This window comes from Geotrypetes seraphini, chromosome 2 (genome assembly GCF_902459505.1).
Source record: "Geotrypetes seraphini chromosome 2, aGeoSer1.1, whole genome shotgun sequence".
Classification (NCBI taxonomy): Eukaryota; Metazoa; Chordata; class Amphibia; order Gymnophiona; family Dermophiidae; genus Geotrypetes; species Geotrypetes seraphini.
Window position 1 is genome coordinate 299,507,448 of NC_047085.1, and position 14,843 is coordinate 299,522,290.

Here is a 14,843-nt window from a genome sequence, read left to right on the forward strand (position 1 = left end):
CCGGGCTCCCCTTTAAGTAGAAGGGAGCCAACGGCGCCCAGCCGTTCGGCGCGCGGCGAAGGCGAGCGGTAAAGGCGCTCGCCTTAGCGAGAGCGCCTTTGCGAAGGAAGCCTGTGAAGGAGCCCAGGCAGCCCAGCAGCAAATCTAAATCCAACTTCTAACTTTTAACCTCAATAACTTCTAACCTTAAAAGAAAAAAAAATAAAAATAAAAATAAAAAATTCTATTCTCCTCTTATCACTTTCTCTCTCTCTACTTTTTCAGATAACTGCACGTCAGGCACCGCTCCCAAATCACGGAGGCTACAGGAATGGAGGCTACAGGAACCCAGGGGAGCTACCCAGTTTTCTGCATCGAGTGCCATATGTATGACTACCTCCCCTCCGGGAGGCAGGTATACATTTGCAATCGATGTCAGGAACTGGATAGCCTGAAGAAGGAGGTCGGGAGACTGCAGGTTCGAGTACAAGAACTGGAGGGACTGTGCACCCTGGAAGAACAGTGTTGGACAACCGTGGACACCGCCAGAGAAAGCCACATCGCAGAACAAGTTAGGGAGCTCGAGAAATTCATTGATGAGGCCTGCAAGATGGTAGAGGCACAGGACCACCAACACACCAGGAGGGAACCGACAGTTGGACGACAGGAATCACCAGACACCATGGAACTAGGACCTTGCGGAGGACCTGGGCAGGCAGAGGGGGAGGAGATCCATCAGAGCCAGGAGAAAGGACTAGCGAACTGCGCAGATGACACAGACCTGAGACCAGGGGCGGAGACACAGCAGAGCCCAGAGAACGGACAAACGGACTACACATATGACACAGATCTGAGACCAGAGAGACAATTGAAGAAGGGGAGATCGGCTATTGTGGTCGGGGACTCAATCCTGAGAGGAGTAGACAGTCACATAGCCGGAGGGAGAGAGGACAGACTGGTAACATGTCTCCCGGGGGCAAGAACAAAAGACATCATCAACAATATCGAGAGGATCCTGGAGGGAGCCGAGACGGAGGAGACAGCAGTAGTGATCCACATCGGAACCAACGATATCAGCAGGAGAAACTTCAACAGGACTACACTAACAGACCAGTTCAGGACCCTGGGGAGGAAACTGAGACTAAGGACAAGGAAGATAGCCTTCTCAGAGATCTTGCCAGTACCGAGAGCGGACACAAAGAGACAGAGCGAACTACAATCAATTAACTTTTGGCTGAGGAGATGGTGTGAGGAGGAGGGCTTCCACTTTGTTAAGAACTGGACTACCTTCTTGGGGAAGAACAAGCTCTACAGAAGAGATGGACTGCACCTTAGCACAGCTGGGACGAGGATGCTGGCACGCAACATCCAGAACGTCATAGACTTGGCTTTAAACTGAGAAGAAGGGGAAAGCCGATAGTCGACCTGACCTCGACACATCGGACATCAGTACCTGACAAAGATACTGAACTGGGACATTGTAAAAGAGGACTCGGGTCTGAGGGTGTATGGGTTGAAAAAGGACCTAAAGACGCATTGCAGGGATCGAGGGCACAAATGGACCAGGTAAGCGGGACCAATACAGAACAACAGGAAACAGAGGGGCAAAGTCATTGTGAAAAAGAGCCCAGGACTGAGTGGGAATTAGGAGAGCAGGAGGCGCAGGGGAAACAGGCAGAGGACGTCACACACACACAACAGGAGGAGGACGAAGCTCAGGGGCTGGCAAACCATGAGGGAAACTGCAGGAATACCAAAGCACAAGGGAAACAAAGAGAGAGGACAAAAAACTGGGTCTTAAACTGCCTATACACAAATGCTAGGAGCCTGAGGGCCAAAATGGGAGAACTGGAAATCACAGCCAGCAATAAGGACCTAGACATAATTGGAGTCACAGAAACGTGGTGGACCGAGGACAATCAATGGGATGTGGCCATACCAGGGTACAAACTATACAGGAGAGACAGGACACATAAAAAGGGTGGAGGAATAGCGCTGTACATAAAAGACTCCATACCATCAGCCAGGACGGAAACAACAGTACGGGCGGATGGCCTGGAATCACTATGGGTTAAGCTACAGGGAGGAGCAGGAGCAGACATTAAACTGGGTCTGTACTACCGCCCACCTGGACAACCGGAAGAAATCGACCAGGAGATGGAGGCTGAACTGAAACAGGTATGCAGAAGCGGAAATGTGGTGGTGATGGGGGACTTCAACCATCCTGGGATAGACTGGAGTATTGGGCACTCAAACTGCGCAAGAGAGACAAAATTCATAGAAGTCACGAGGGACTGTTTCATGGAGCAGCTGGTCACGGAACCAACACGGGGCGATGCCACTCTTGACCTAATCTTTAACGGACTAGGGGGGCCAGCAAAGGAGGTGGCGGTATTACCCCCACTAGGTAACAGCGATCACAACATGATCCAGTGCAAGCTTGAAATTGGATCATCAAAGGGGAAAAGAACCACAACGACGGCACTCAACTTCAAAAAAGGAAATTATGATGCCATGAGAAAAATGGTGGGAAAGAAGCTCAAAGGCAACATAGGGAAGACGGAATCCGTAGAAAAAGCCTGGACCTTACTCAAGGAGACTGTGCACGAAGCACAAAGCATATGCATCCCCAAGTTCAGAAAAGGGTGCACAAAAAATAGAACAAAAAACCCAGTGTGGATAACAAGTGCAGTGAAGAAGGCGATAAGCGACAAGAAAGCATCGTTCAGAAAATGGAAAAAAGATCAAACAGAGGAGAACCAAAAAAGGCACAAAGAACACCAGAAAGAGTGTCACCGAGTGATTAGAAAAGCAAAAAGAGAATACGAAGAGAGACTGGCAAAGGAAGCAACAAACTTCAAGTCGTTCTTCAGATACGTGAAGGGGAAGCAACCGGCGAGAGAAGAAATGGGACCATTGGACGATGGAGACCGAAAGGGAGTTGTAAAAGAAGAGAAAGAGATAGCTGACAGGTTAAATGAGTTCTTCACGTCAGTCTTCACGATGGAGAATATAACCAACATTCCAGAACCCGAGGAGATCGTAATAGGAGACCAAGAGGATAAGCTGGTCAATTTAGAGGTAAGCCAAGAGGATGTACTCAAGCAGATTGACAGACTAAAGAGCGACAAATCGCCGGGTCCGGATGGCATTCACCCAAGGGTACTCAGGGAACTAAAAGATGTAATAGCGGAGCCACTTCGACAGATATGCAACCTATCTTTAAAAACCGGAGAGATCCCGGAGGATTGGAAAATAGCAAATGTCACGCCCATCTTCAAAAAGGGCGCAAGGGGGGACCCGGGAAACTACAGGCCGGTGAGCCTGACCTCAGTCCCGGGAAAGATGATGGAGGCACTGATTAAAGACGGCATCTGTGAGCACATCGAAAAAAATGGGCAGCTAAAACCAAGTCAACATGGCTTCTGTAAGGGTAGGTCATGCCTCACAAACTTATTGTACTTCTTTGAGGGCGTGAACAGCCAGGTGGATAAAGGGGAATCTATAGACATCATTTACCTTGACTTCCAAAAAGCCTTCGACAAGGTGCCACACGAGAGACTGCTTAAAAAGATATGGAACCACGGGGTACAAGGGGAGGTCCACCGATGGATCAAAAACTGGCTGTCAAACAGGAAGCAGAGGGTTGGCGTAAAGGGCCACTACTCAGACTGGAAAGGGGTCACGAGCGGAGTTCCGCAGGGGTCGGTGCTGGGACCGCTCTTGTTCAATATCTACATAAATGACCTAGAGGCGGGAACTAAGTGTGAAGTCATTAAATTTGCAGATGACACCAAACTATACAGCAGGGCTCAAACCAAGGAAGACTGCGAGGATCTCCAAAAGGATCTAACGCAGCTGGAAAAGTGGGCCGAAAAATGGCAGATGAGCTTCAACGTGGGGAAATGCAAGGTCATGCACGTGGGGAGAAAGAACCCGATGTTCACATACAAAATGGGGGGAACACCACTAGGGGTTAGTAACCTGGAGAGAGACCTGGGAGTGATGGTAGACGCAACACTGAAGGCATCGGCGCAATGCGCCACAGCCTCTAGGAAAGCAAACAGAATGCTGGGTATCATTAAGAAGGGTATTACAACCAGGACGAAGGAAGTTATCATGCCGCTGTATCGTGCAATGGTACGGCCGCATCTGGAGTACTGTGTCCAGTACTGGTTGCCGTACCTCAAGAAAGACATGGCGGTACTTGAGGGAGTACAAAGAAGAGCAACCAAACTGATAAGGGGAATGGAAAATCTCCCATATACCGACAGATTGAAGCAGTTGGGACTTTTCTCCCTGGAGAAGCGAAGACTTAGAGGAGACATGATAGAAACCTTCAAGATCCTGAAGGGCATAGAAAAAGTAGACAGGGACAGATTTTTCAAATTAAGGGGCACCACAAGCACAAGGGGGCATTGGGGGAAATTGAAAGGGGACAGGTTTAGAACAAACGCTAGGAAGTACTTTTTCACTCAGAGGGTGGTAGATACATGGAACGCGCTCCCAGAGGCTGTTGTAGACAAGAAAACACTAAATGGTTTCAAAGAAGGTTTGGATAGATTCCTAGAAGAAAAAGGGATTGGGGGGTATAGATAGGTATAGACCATTGCTCAGTCAATGGGACTGATGGGCCGCCGCGGGAGCGGACCGCTGAGCAGGATGGACCTATGGTCTGCCTCAGCGGAGACAACTTCTTATGTTCTTATGTTCTTATATAATTTAGTCTATTCTAATTTTTCCAGTTTTTTGTAATTAGCTGCATAGCCACTTCTGTCATAATCAAAAGTAATCTATTCTTATTTGCATTAATTGGACTCTTATGTTTTAACAGAGTTTCGAATAATACTATGTCATATGACAGTGGAATTGAAGCTTCCAATGTCATATTGATTTTACCCCATATAGACTTCCAAAAATTGAGTATCAAGGGACATAGAACAACAGATGATCCAGTGTCCCTATTTCCAGATGACAGTGCCAGCATCTATTAGATTTTGAACTATCTAATTTTTGCAAACAAACAGGGGTCCAAAAAATCCTATAGAACAGAAAAAATCAAGTTTGTCTCATAGATCTTATCCTCCAAGTCTAAATCCGTGGCAAAATGAATAACAGAAATAGATTGCTTTCTCTCAATGCTCCAAATGTCCCTTAGGCTTGTTTTTGGTTTTTTATTCAAGTATTCTGATATTAATTTATACCACTTGGCGGCTTGATAAACCTTGCAAATCTGCCTGGAAGCATAGGCCTGGCAAGCTATACTGATTATTTAAATTCTGCCAATCAGGGAACCCCTTCTGAATGGCCTGCTTCAACTGCAACCACTTATATGCTTGAGACTTTGCAATGCCAAATGATTGTTGCAGTTGTGACAAATCAAGCATTTTCCCATTTGATAACACATCTAAAGTATGTATACCTGCCTGCAGCCAGTGCTTCCAGAGGATCTTAGACTCGCCTACTTGAATCTTGGAGTTCAACCATAAGGATTGACACGTGGATTGTTGTACTGGTATAGATGTTAAATTGTTAATAAATTTTAATGTTTTCCAGGTGGCACAAAGAACACTATTGTCCTTGAAGAGCGTTTTTTAGCGCCGGCCGTGGTGGTAAGAACTTTGATGCCCAGAATTCTATGAGTCTGAGCTGTTACCACCATGGCTAAAAACCACACTACAGTTTTGTAAAAGGGGGAGGGGTTAGTTTGTGATGACATATTCCATACTAGGCGAAGGTGTTTTCTGTGTTCTATGTGTTCGAAAGACACTGTTTTCTGTTAGGATTGACTGTGCAAGACTGATCTTTACTAGTCTGGCTTGTTTAGTTTTACAATGGGTGTATTGATGTTGTACTGCTCACGCAGTATGTAAGATGCTGCCTTTTCCTAGGTACTCATGTGTGACATGTGGCTTGTTACTAAAAATCATGTTTCTCGTACAGATGGTGGGGGGGGGTGTCAAAAAATGATGGGCCCTGGGTGTCACATAGGCTAGGTATGCCACTGGCAAACAGCTAAGGTTGCAAATAACCCGCAGTACTGATAATGAACTGAATAGCTCATAATTAGCCCTGGGAAATACATGCACACATAAATATAGTGCATATTATTTTCATACTGCTACATATGCAGAAGACACCAGGAATAGAAGAAGGTGAGGTTTGCTCATGCCGTACTTAGTCACTGCACCACCAACAAAGTTAAGGTAGTCTATGGGAGTCTACTGGAACTTGGGTTGGGTGGGATGTCTTGCAAAGGGCCATCTATTGTTGAGGTGAGGGAATAGCAGGAGGGACCAATCATGTTGGGGGGAGGGGAGATCAGGTCATATTGGGGGTTCCAGGAGAGAGACAGGCATATAGAGAGTGACAAGCCAAAACCTGGAAGTTATGCAGGTGCTGGCTCATACTTAGCGCTGGTACCCACATAGCTAAGTAGACAAAGTTAGAATTGCTTCTTATGTAGTCCTATCTGCCCACTTAGCTATGCAAGCACCATCACAGAATATTGTCAGCACCTGAATAATTCACAGCTCATCCTCAAATGTGCCCCAGGAACAACCTGCTTCTGTCTGGATTAGAAATGACCAGTTAGAAACATAGAAACATGACAGCAGATAAAGGCCCCTGGCCCATCTAGTCTGCCCATCTGCAGCATCCACTATCTTCTCTCCCTAAGACATCCCATGTGCCTGTCCTATATTTTCTTGAATCCAGACACAGTTTATGTCTCCACCAACTCTATATGGAGGCTATTTCTAAGATCTACCACCCTTTCTGTAAAAAAGTATTTTCTTAGATTACTCCTAAGCCTATCACCTCTTAACTTCATCCTATACCCTCTCATGCTGAAGTTTTCCTTCATTTGAAAAATACTCACCTCCTGCACATTAATGCCATGGATATAGTTAAATATCTCTATCATATCCCTCTCTCCTGCTAGTCTTCCAGAGAATACATATTGAGGTTTCTGAATCTGTCCCTATACGCTTTATGACAAAGACCACAAGCCATTTTTGTAGTAGCCCTCCATCCTATTCAAATCTTTTTGAAGGTGTAGTCTCCAGAATTGTACATAGTATTCTAAATAAGGCCTCACCAGAGACTTATACAATGACAATATCACCTCCTTTTTCCTACTGGCCATTCCTCTCTCTATGCACCCAAGCAGCTTTTTGGCTTTGACCATCATTTCTTCTACCTGTTATGCCAACTTCAGATTATCAGACACAATCACTCTCAGCTCTCACTCTTCTTTTGTATACAGAAATACTTTACCCCCTATAATATACTATTCTATTGGATTTTTGCAGCCCAAGTGCATGACCCTGCATTTTTTTAGCATTAAATCTTAGTTGTCAATTACTGGACCATTCTTCAAGCTTCACTGGATCCCATTTCATATTATCCATAACCTCCGGGGTGTCTACCCTACTACAGAGTTTGTATCATCCACATAAAACAGACTTTACCAGATAATCCTTCTGGAATATCACTCACAAAGATGTTAAAAAGAGCCATTCCAAGAACAGATCCCTCTGGCACTCCACTAACAACATCCTTTTCCATGGAGCAAACTCCATTTATCACTGCCCTTTATCTCATTCCACTTAACCAGTTTTTAATCCAGTCTGTTACTTTAGGTCCCATACCGAGAGCTCTCAGTTTGTTTAAAGCCGACTCTCCTGAAATGTGTCAAAGGCTTTGCTAAAATCCAATAATACCATATCTAGTGCCCTTTTCATATCTAACTGTTTGGTTACCCAGTCAAATAAATCAATCACATTTGTCTGATAAGATGTGCCTCTTGTAAAACCATGCTGCCTCGAGACCTGTAGTCCATTTTATTCTAGACAAAGTTAGACAAGTTCCTGCTGAACCAGAATGTACGTAGGTAAGGCTAGACTCAATTAAGGCACTGGTCTTTGACCTAAGGGCTGCCGCGGGAGCAGACTGCTGGGCACGATGGACCACTGGGCTAACCCAGCAATGGCAATTCTTATGTTCTTAGAAATCTCACAATCCTCCAGGGAAGAAGTGTTTCCATTAGTTTACTCTCTACTAATGTCAGACTAACAGGCCTGTAATTCCCAACCTCTTCCTTCTGCTCTTGTGCAGAGGGACTACATTCATCCTTAGAAACATAGAAACATAGAAATAGACGGCAGATAAGGGCCCACGGCCCATCTAGTCTGCCCACCTTAATGTCCCTCCCCTACCTTTGCCCTGTGAAGAGATCCCATGTGCCGATCCCATTTGGCCTTAAAATCAGGCACGCTGCTGGCCTCAATCACCTGTAGTGGAAGACTATTCCAGCGATCAACCACTCTTTCAGTGAAAAAGAATTTCCTGGTGTCACCTCGTAGTTTCCCACCCCTGATTTTCAACGGATGCCCTCTTGTTGTCGTGGGACCCTTGAAAAAAAAAAAAATACAGTCCTCTGGGACCACGCCAGACTCTACGCCACGCCACGCCAGACAATGGAGCCATCAGAACCTCTCTGTTCCTTGATTTCCCCCAGATGAGTCTCATCAGGCCCCATCACTTTGTCTATTTTTTCTTTAGCTAGCTCCTCACAAACAGATTCTTCTAAGAATCTATCCTGGTCTGCGACACATCCATTCCCATTTTCGTTTGTTTCCTGCAGTCCATCCTCTGGCCTTTCATCTGTGAACACAGAACAGAAATAATTGTTAAGCAATTCAGCCTTATCCTTATCAGTTTCTGCATACTTGTCCTGTTCTCTCTTGAGCCCTACAATGCCGTTTTGACACTTCCTCCTATCACTTTCAGATAGGTATCCAGATAAAGTTAGAACAGCATAAAGGCTGTACTAATTTTATCCAGTGCCAGTTAGTGATCTGAATATTACCGCTAACTGGATAGGTTTACTAATCAGCACTGAAACTGGACATTCAGAGCTGGCTGGTATCCATATACCTGCACAGAATATCTGGTGTTATTTTAACTGCAATAATCACTCTATAAAATGCCAAACATCACAGGTTGAATACTAATCCCAAGGTATCTCTTCTTGGCTGAAATGTTTGCTCTTATGATCTTTGCGACATACTTATTAAGATAACATTACAGATAAAAAACTTCAAATTAACAATCAGAATTTTGATATAGTCACCTCATTTAAGATCTTGGGGGTGACATTAGATCGTTACTTATCGTTAGAAGATCATACTGATCTAATGATAAAAAATGTTTTATGATTCTCTGGAAACTTCAAATTATTAAAAAATATTTTGACTTTGTTTTTTTCTGATTAATAGTTCAGTCTCTAATTCTATCTGCTCTTGACTATTGCAACATCATCTACTTGGCATCTTATAAGAAAATCTTAAATTGTATTCGAGTGTGCTTGATCTTCGGGTTAAAAAAATACGACCATGTGAGTCCTTTCTATCAGCGACTCCATTGGTTGCCTTTCAAAGCGCAAATTCTGTTCAAATTTGGCTGCATCTGTTTTAAAGCCCTTTTTGGTCTGGCTCCACGATACCTATCCTCCCAATTTAAATTATATAAGTCGAATAAAAATACTCAAAATGACTGCATGTTCATGTATCCATCTGTAAAAGCTTGTCGGTACAAGAGATTTTTAGATAAGACTTTTGCTTCCCAGTTAGGTAAATGAATTCCTGCTTAAGCTCCTTGATTCCACAAACGTAATCATATTACGCCTTCAGAAAGTTGTTGAAAACTTATTGGTTTGATAAGTTTGTAACATGATTCATTGCTTCAACCCTGTTTACATGTATGCTTCACTGATTGTGAACTGCCTGGAACTCATGGGTGGGCGGTATACAAGAATAAAGTTTATTATTATTATTGTAACATAGAACTTGTGCATCTCCAAATTCTATATCATGATATCCAATGAGACACCAGTATAAAGGAATTTCTTGATGTATAATATTTGTTGACATGTTTTCATTTCCTGGTGAAAATTTGTGTAAAGTAAAATCTTTTTGGCCTGGGATATTATCAATGGCATAGCGAGGGTAAGAAGTCCCCAGGGTGGTGGTGCCCCCTCCCCCCCCCTCCCCCACCTTCCTCTTTGCCCCTGCTCCTTCTGCACCCCAGTTCTTTCCCTACACCACACTCGCGCCCTCCCTTCCCAGGTACCTCATAAGAACATAAGAATTGTTGCTGCTGGGTCAGACCAGTGGTCCATCATGCCCAGCAGTCCGCTCCCGCCACGGCACTCATTAAATCTTCGCCAGCATGAGCAGCTTCTCCAGCCTGCTGTTCACACTGGCATTGGCTTTCCCTCTGATGTCACTTCCTGGCTCTGCAACTCAGAAGTGATTATAGATGTAAGGCAGGCCTGAGAAGTTGCTCTAGCTGTGATGATTTATAGAGATATGGTTGTGGGGGGAAGGGAGGGCGCGAGCATGGTATGGGGCAGCAGAGAGGTGCCGGCACCCCCACCAAGATGGTGCTCTGGGTGGTCTGCCCCCCACCCCTCCTTACTATGCCATTTGATCTGGTAAATTTTGTTGCCCCTGTACACAGACTATAAGGCATAATTTCTATTGAACAGAACTGCCACAGGACAGGTACACTGGGCATAACATTATTACCATAGTATATTTATTCTAAAAATTATAGCCCGCAACATCCTATTATTCTGTGCGGGGTTAAAAAGAACAAACACAGTTAAAATATATACATACATACATAGACCATTGACTATAGTTGGCAAAAAAAAAAAAAAAAAGATATACAAAGTTATATCTCAATTACAGACAACATCAAAAAGAATTGTCTTCAAAATTTTTTGATACTAAAATTCCAGGCAAAGTTCTGACCTCTAAAAGTAAATCATTCCAGAGACATTCACCTTGAATTGAAAACATAGTGTGTCTGTTAATAAGAAGTGTAACACATTTAAAAGATTTAATCTCCAACAATAATCTATCTTCTGAACTCAAAGGCTGCGAAGGATGATAATGCTGGACAATGAGTATCTTATAAATAAGGCATAACACTTTGAAATCTATTCTTGCACAAATTGGCAGCCAAAGTAATTCTCTAAGAAAAAGTGTAATGTGTTCTTTTTTTTTCACATCTTGCAGCAGCGTTTTGAGTTAATTGTAGTTCCTGTAAAGTGATTTTTGGCAACCTAAGATATATAGAATTACAATAATCAAGAAGTGGAACAATAATTGCTATTACAACAGAACAAAAGTTATCTGAAGATAGGTAATCCTTTAATCTCCTCAAGCTACTCATATGAAAAAAGACTTTAGAAACCATTGCCTTGACCTGAAGCTTAAATGACAATGCTGAATCAAGAATTATTCCTAAATATCTATATTGGTCGAGTATTTAAATTTTAACCTGGTCAATGAGCACTTCCAAGGGAAATATATCTAGTTGCCTATTAGAGAATGACACGGGGAAAAAATCTGTCCCCGTCACCGCCCCGTCACCGCCCCACCATCATCTGCACCGCCCCGTCACCGCCGATCCCTTCACCGCCCCGTCACCGTCACCGCCATCCCTTTCACCGCCCCGTCACCGCCACTGCCATCCCTTTCACCGCCCCGTAACCGTCCCCGCTGCATCCATATAAGCCTTTTTCCTTTCACTCCCTCCTTCCAATTTGAGCCGGGAACACTAGCGATCGCACGGTCCCCGCGGCCACTACCTGCCTGCCCGGTCGATCCTGGTGTTTGGCCGGCTCTCTCCCTTCTCCTCACCTTGGTTTGTGGGTTTTCTTTTTCGGCAACCTGCGCGCTTTCCCAGGGTGCCGCACACGCGCGGCTGCTCAGTGTTCGATCTTCTGCTCTGCTGCAACTTCCTGTTTCCGGTTGCGTCAGAGCAGAAGATCGAGGCTGAGCAGCGGCGGGTGTGCGCGGCTCTCTGGTAGCGTGCGGGTCGCCGAGGAGGAGGATCTGCGGACTGGGTTGAGGAGAGGGGAGAGAGCTGGCTGGACACTGGAATCGATTGGGCGGGCGGGTGTGAGCTGCGGGGACCGCGCGATCCTTCATGCCTCACTGCGGGGGATAAGACCATTCACCGCCCTGCGGGCGGTGAATGGCCTTGTCCCCGTCGCCGCAGCGACTGCTAGTTTTCTTCCCCGTTTTCGGCGGGTGACCCGCGGCTAAAATGCGGTGGCCGCGGGTAAACCGCCACCGTGTCATTCTCTATTGCCTATCCTTCCCCAAACATAATATTGTTCAAGATGTGAATTTAAAGTTATTTCTCTATATCCTTTCAGGGACTGCAGCTCAGAATTGGTATTGGCAGCTGTCATTGATTCTAATTTGCGTGATGGTGTTCTCTATTTGCTGTTTAGCATACGGATACAGATGTTTAAAAAGGTGGGAGCATGTGTAAATGTGGCAGAAGAGCAGGGTGATCATGAGAGAAGGGGTCATGGATGCCTGGGATGCATACTCAAGGTCAGGTGACGATTGAATTATGACTGAATAATAATATTTTTTTACCAGTATTCAATTTTCTCTACTGTTCTCCCAGGGGAGCTCAGAATAGTTTATACAAGCATTTTTTGCTGTCTATCCTGATGGGCTCACAACCTATCTAATATACCTGGGGCAATAGGGGGATTAGGTGACTTGCCCAGGGTTGCAAGGAGCAGCGTGGATTTGAACCCGCAACTGCAGGGTGCTAAGGCTTTAACTACTGCGCCACACTATCCCCCAATATAGAACTGAAGTGTATATATGAGGCCTAAAAAAATTGGTGAGAAAAAAATGCAGTGGTATGCTATAGAACACTTAAAATTAGGCAAAGTCTATATAAAATAGTGCTTACACCTAAGACCCTCACCTAACTTTAGGTATATTCATTTGCAACATTGGAAACATGGTGCAAAGCCTTGTGCTTAAAGCTAGGCGTAGATGCCCTTTATTTTATAATTATGCACGCAACTTTGAGGAACACCCCCCATCGGCCCATGACCCTTACATTTTCACATTCCCTCTTTGGCACCGCTTGTAAATTTCAGGCACAGATTCTATGCCTAAATTCACATGCATAAATTTAAATTAAAACCAATTAACACTAATAAATTCTTGTTAAGAAGCCGGTGCTAATTGGCTCATTATTCAATTATGTTGTGTATACAAATTGGGTGCGGGGAGCTCAAAGCATCATTTATAGAATTCGTTGGATAATGTGGAGCCCCATTTTACATGACATGTTCAGTTCCAATGTTATTTTAGAAAAGTTTTGTCTATCACTGAGCCTTTTCTAAAATTCCTGCAGGAGTGTGCATTTTTTGTCAATACATGCAGCAAGAATAGCCATTTTATATAGATACACATGGAAAAAATGAAAGGCACAGAGCAGGCCGCTTTCAAGCGGAGGTGTAGGCCCTTACACATGGAAGTGGTAATTCAGCAGCTTCCATGTATAAGCACCAGTACTTCCATATGTCACTGTCCCATTTTACAAACCTACCATGTGTAATGCCGCCAATTACATAACAAGGCCAAAATTTTAATGTGGTTTCATTTTGGAGGTGGTCATAAACGATATGGGATTAAGGAGAATCACTCCCTTAATTTTTCATATAAAACTGTTGGGATAAAACTATTTATGTCTTTGTACTTCTATGTGTGTGCGTGTTCTTTATCTCTTTTGTTTTGTTTTCCCAAAGTTCAAGTTAATGCAGAGTTAATATCAGAAACTTACCCAAACATGACAGCAGAAACCAGAAATGAGCTTAAATGATCAGCTTGGTTTATTAAAGGAATTAATTTAATAATTACAAGAAAAAGAGAATTGCACTCCTCCCTCAATATTCGGGGGGGAGGGGGGAGGGGCAGAGCCAGCCATCGAATACTGAAAATTTGTAAATAACTTTTGGGCCGACTCTGACCCACCCCGCCTCCCTCCTGCCTTCCCCCCAGCATCCCGGACCTTACCTGGTGATCTAGTGGTCTTTTGGGGCAGGAACAATCTTCCTACACTCCTGCCCCGTGCAGGTCACTCATCCAAAATGGCTGCCGTGAGTTTCCGTAGTCTCTCAAGACTACAACAGGACCTCACAGCAGCCATTTTGATGGTAATTCATGGCAGCCATTTTGGATGAGTGATCTGCACAGGGTAGGAACATAGGAAGATCGCTCCTGCCTCGAAAGACCACTAGACTACCAGATAAGATCCAAGGAGATCCGGGAGGTGGGGGTGATTCCGGTTTTAGGAAATCGTGAATAATTGAAATTGCGAGCCCTAAAACCACGAATTGGGATGGGGAAGTGTACACACAATGAGTCTGTATACAACTGGAGGTTTCTCATGTAAGTCACAACTTGTGATTACAGTAAAACTCTTCTAAAACAACTACCTCTCATCCTATGTTTACCCAATCTATGAATAAACTAGTTCCTTTCTATAAATGCAACTAAATTCTTATATCAAATCAAAGGAAACCATACATCACCCAATTCTCTCTTTATAAAACAGCTCAGGATCATGCAGAAGAAGAGGTCCAAATTAGAAACAGGTCCGATAGAGCAGCCCCCCTCCTTCTTTCCTGAATAGCCTTTTATGCATAAATTTTAGACCATGTGATGGGTGGAAAGACCCTAAATTTCCTGCAGACATGCCTATCAATGGAGGTTGTCTAAGTGGTTTTACATTCAGGTACTCAAGCATTTTTCTCCTATCTGTCCTAGTGGGCTCTCAATCTACCTAGCATACCTGGGGCTTGGGTGACTTGCAAAGAGCAGCATTGGGCTTGAACCCACAGCACGAACTACTCAAAATATATCAAAACACTTATAAATGCTCAATAAGTGTCTGTTTTAAAAGAGAGGAAAAAGGATCTCAGAAACCTGTTCAGAATTTTGTATTAAAGAACTGATCTGAGGCTTATCAGT

General features: G+C 44.2%; 1 protein-coding gene across 1 annotated transcript in view; it reads left to right on the plus strand.

The window, feature by feature from the left end:
* CSF2RB (colony stimulating factor 2 receptor subunit beta) overlaps positions 1-14,843 on the plus strand; it is a 75,258-nt gene that overhangs the window by 35,129 nt on the left and 25,286 nt on the right. Inside the window, exon 8 of the mRNA XM_033930026.1 lies at positions 12,215-12,317. Within this exon, the coding sequence (XP_033785917.1) occupies positions 12,215-12,317 (103 nt within the window). The remainder of the gene's footprint in view (positions 1-12,214; positions 12,318-14,843) is intronic.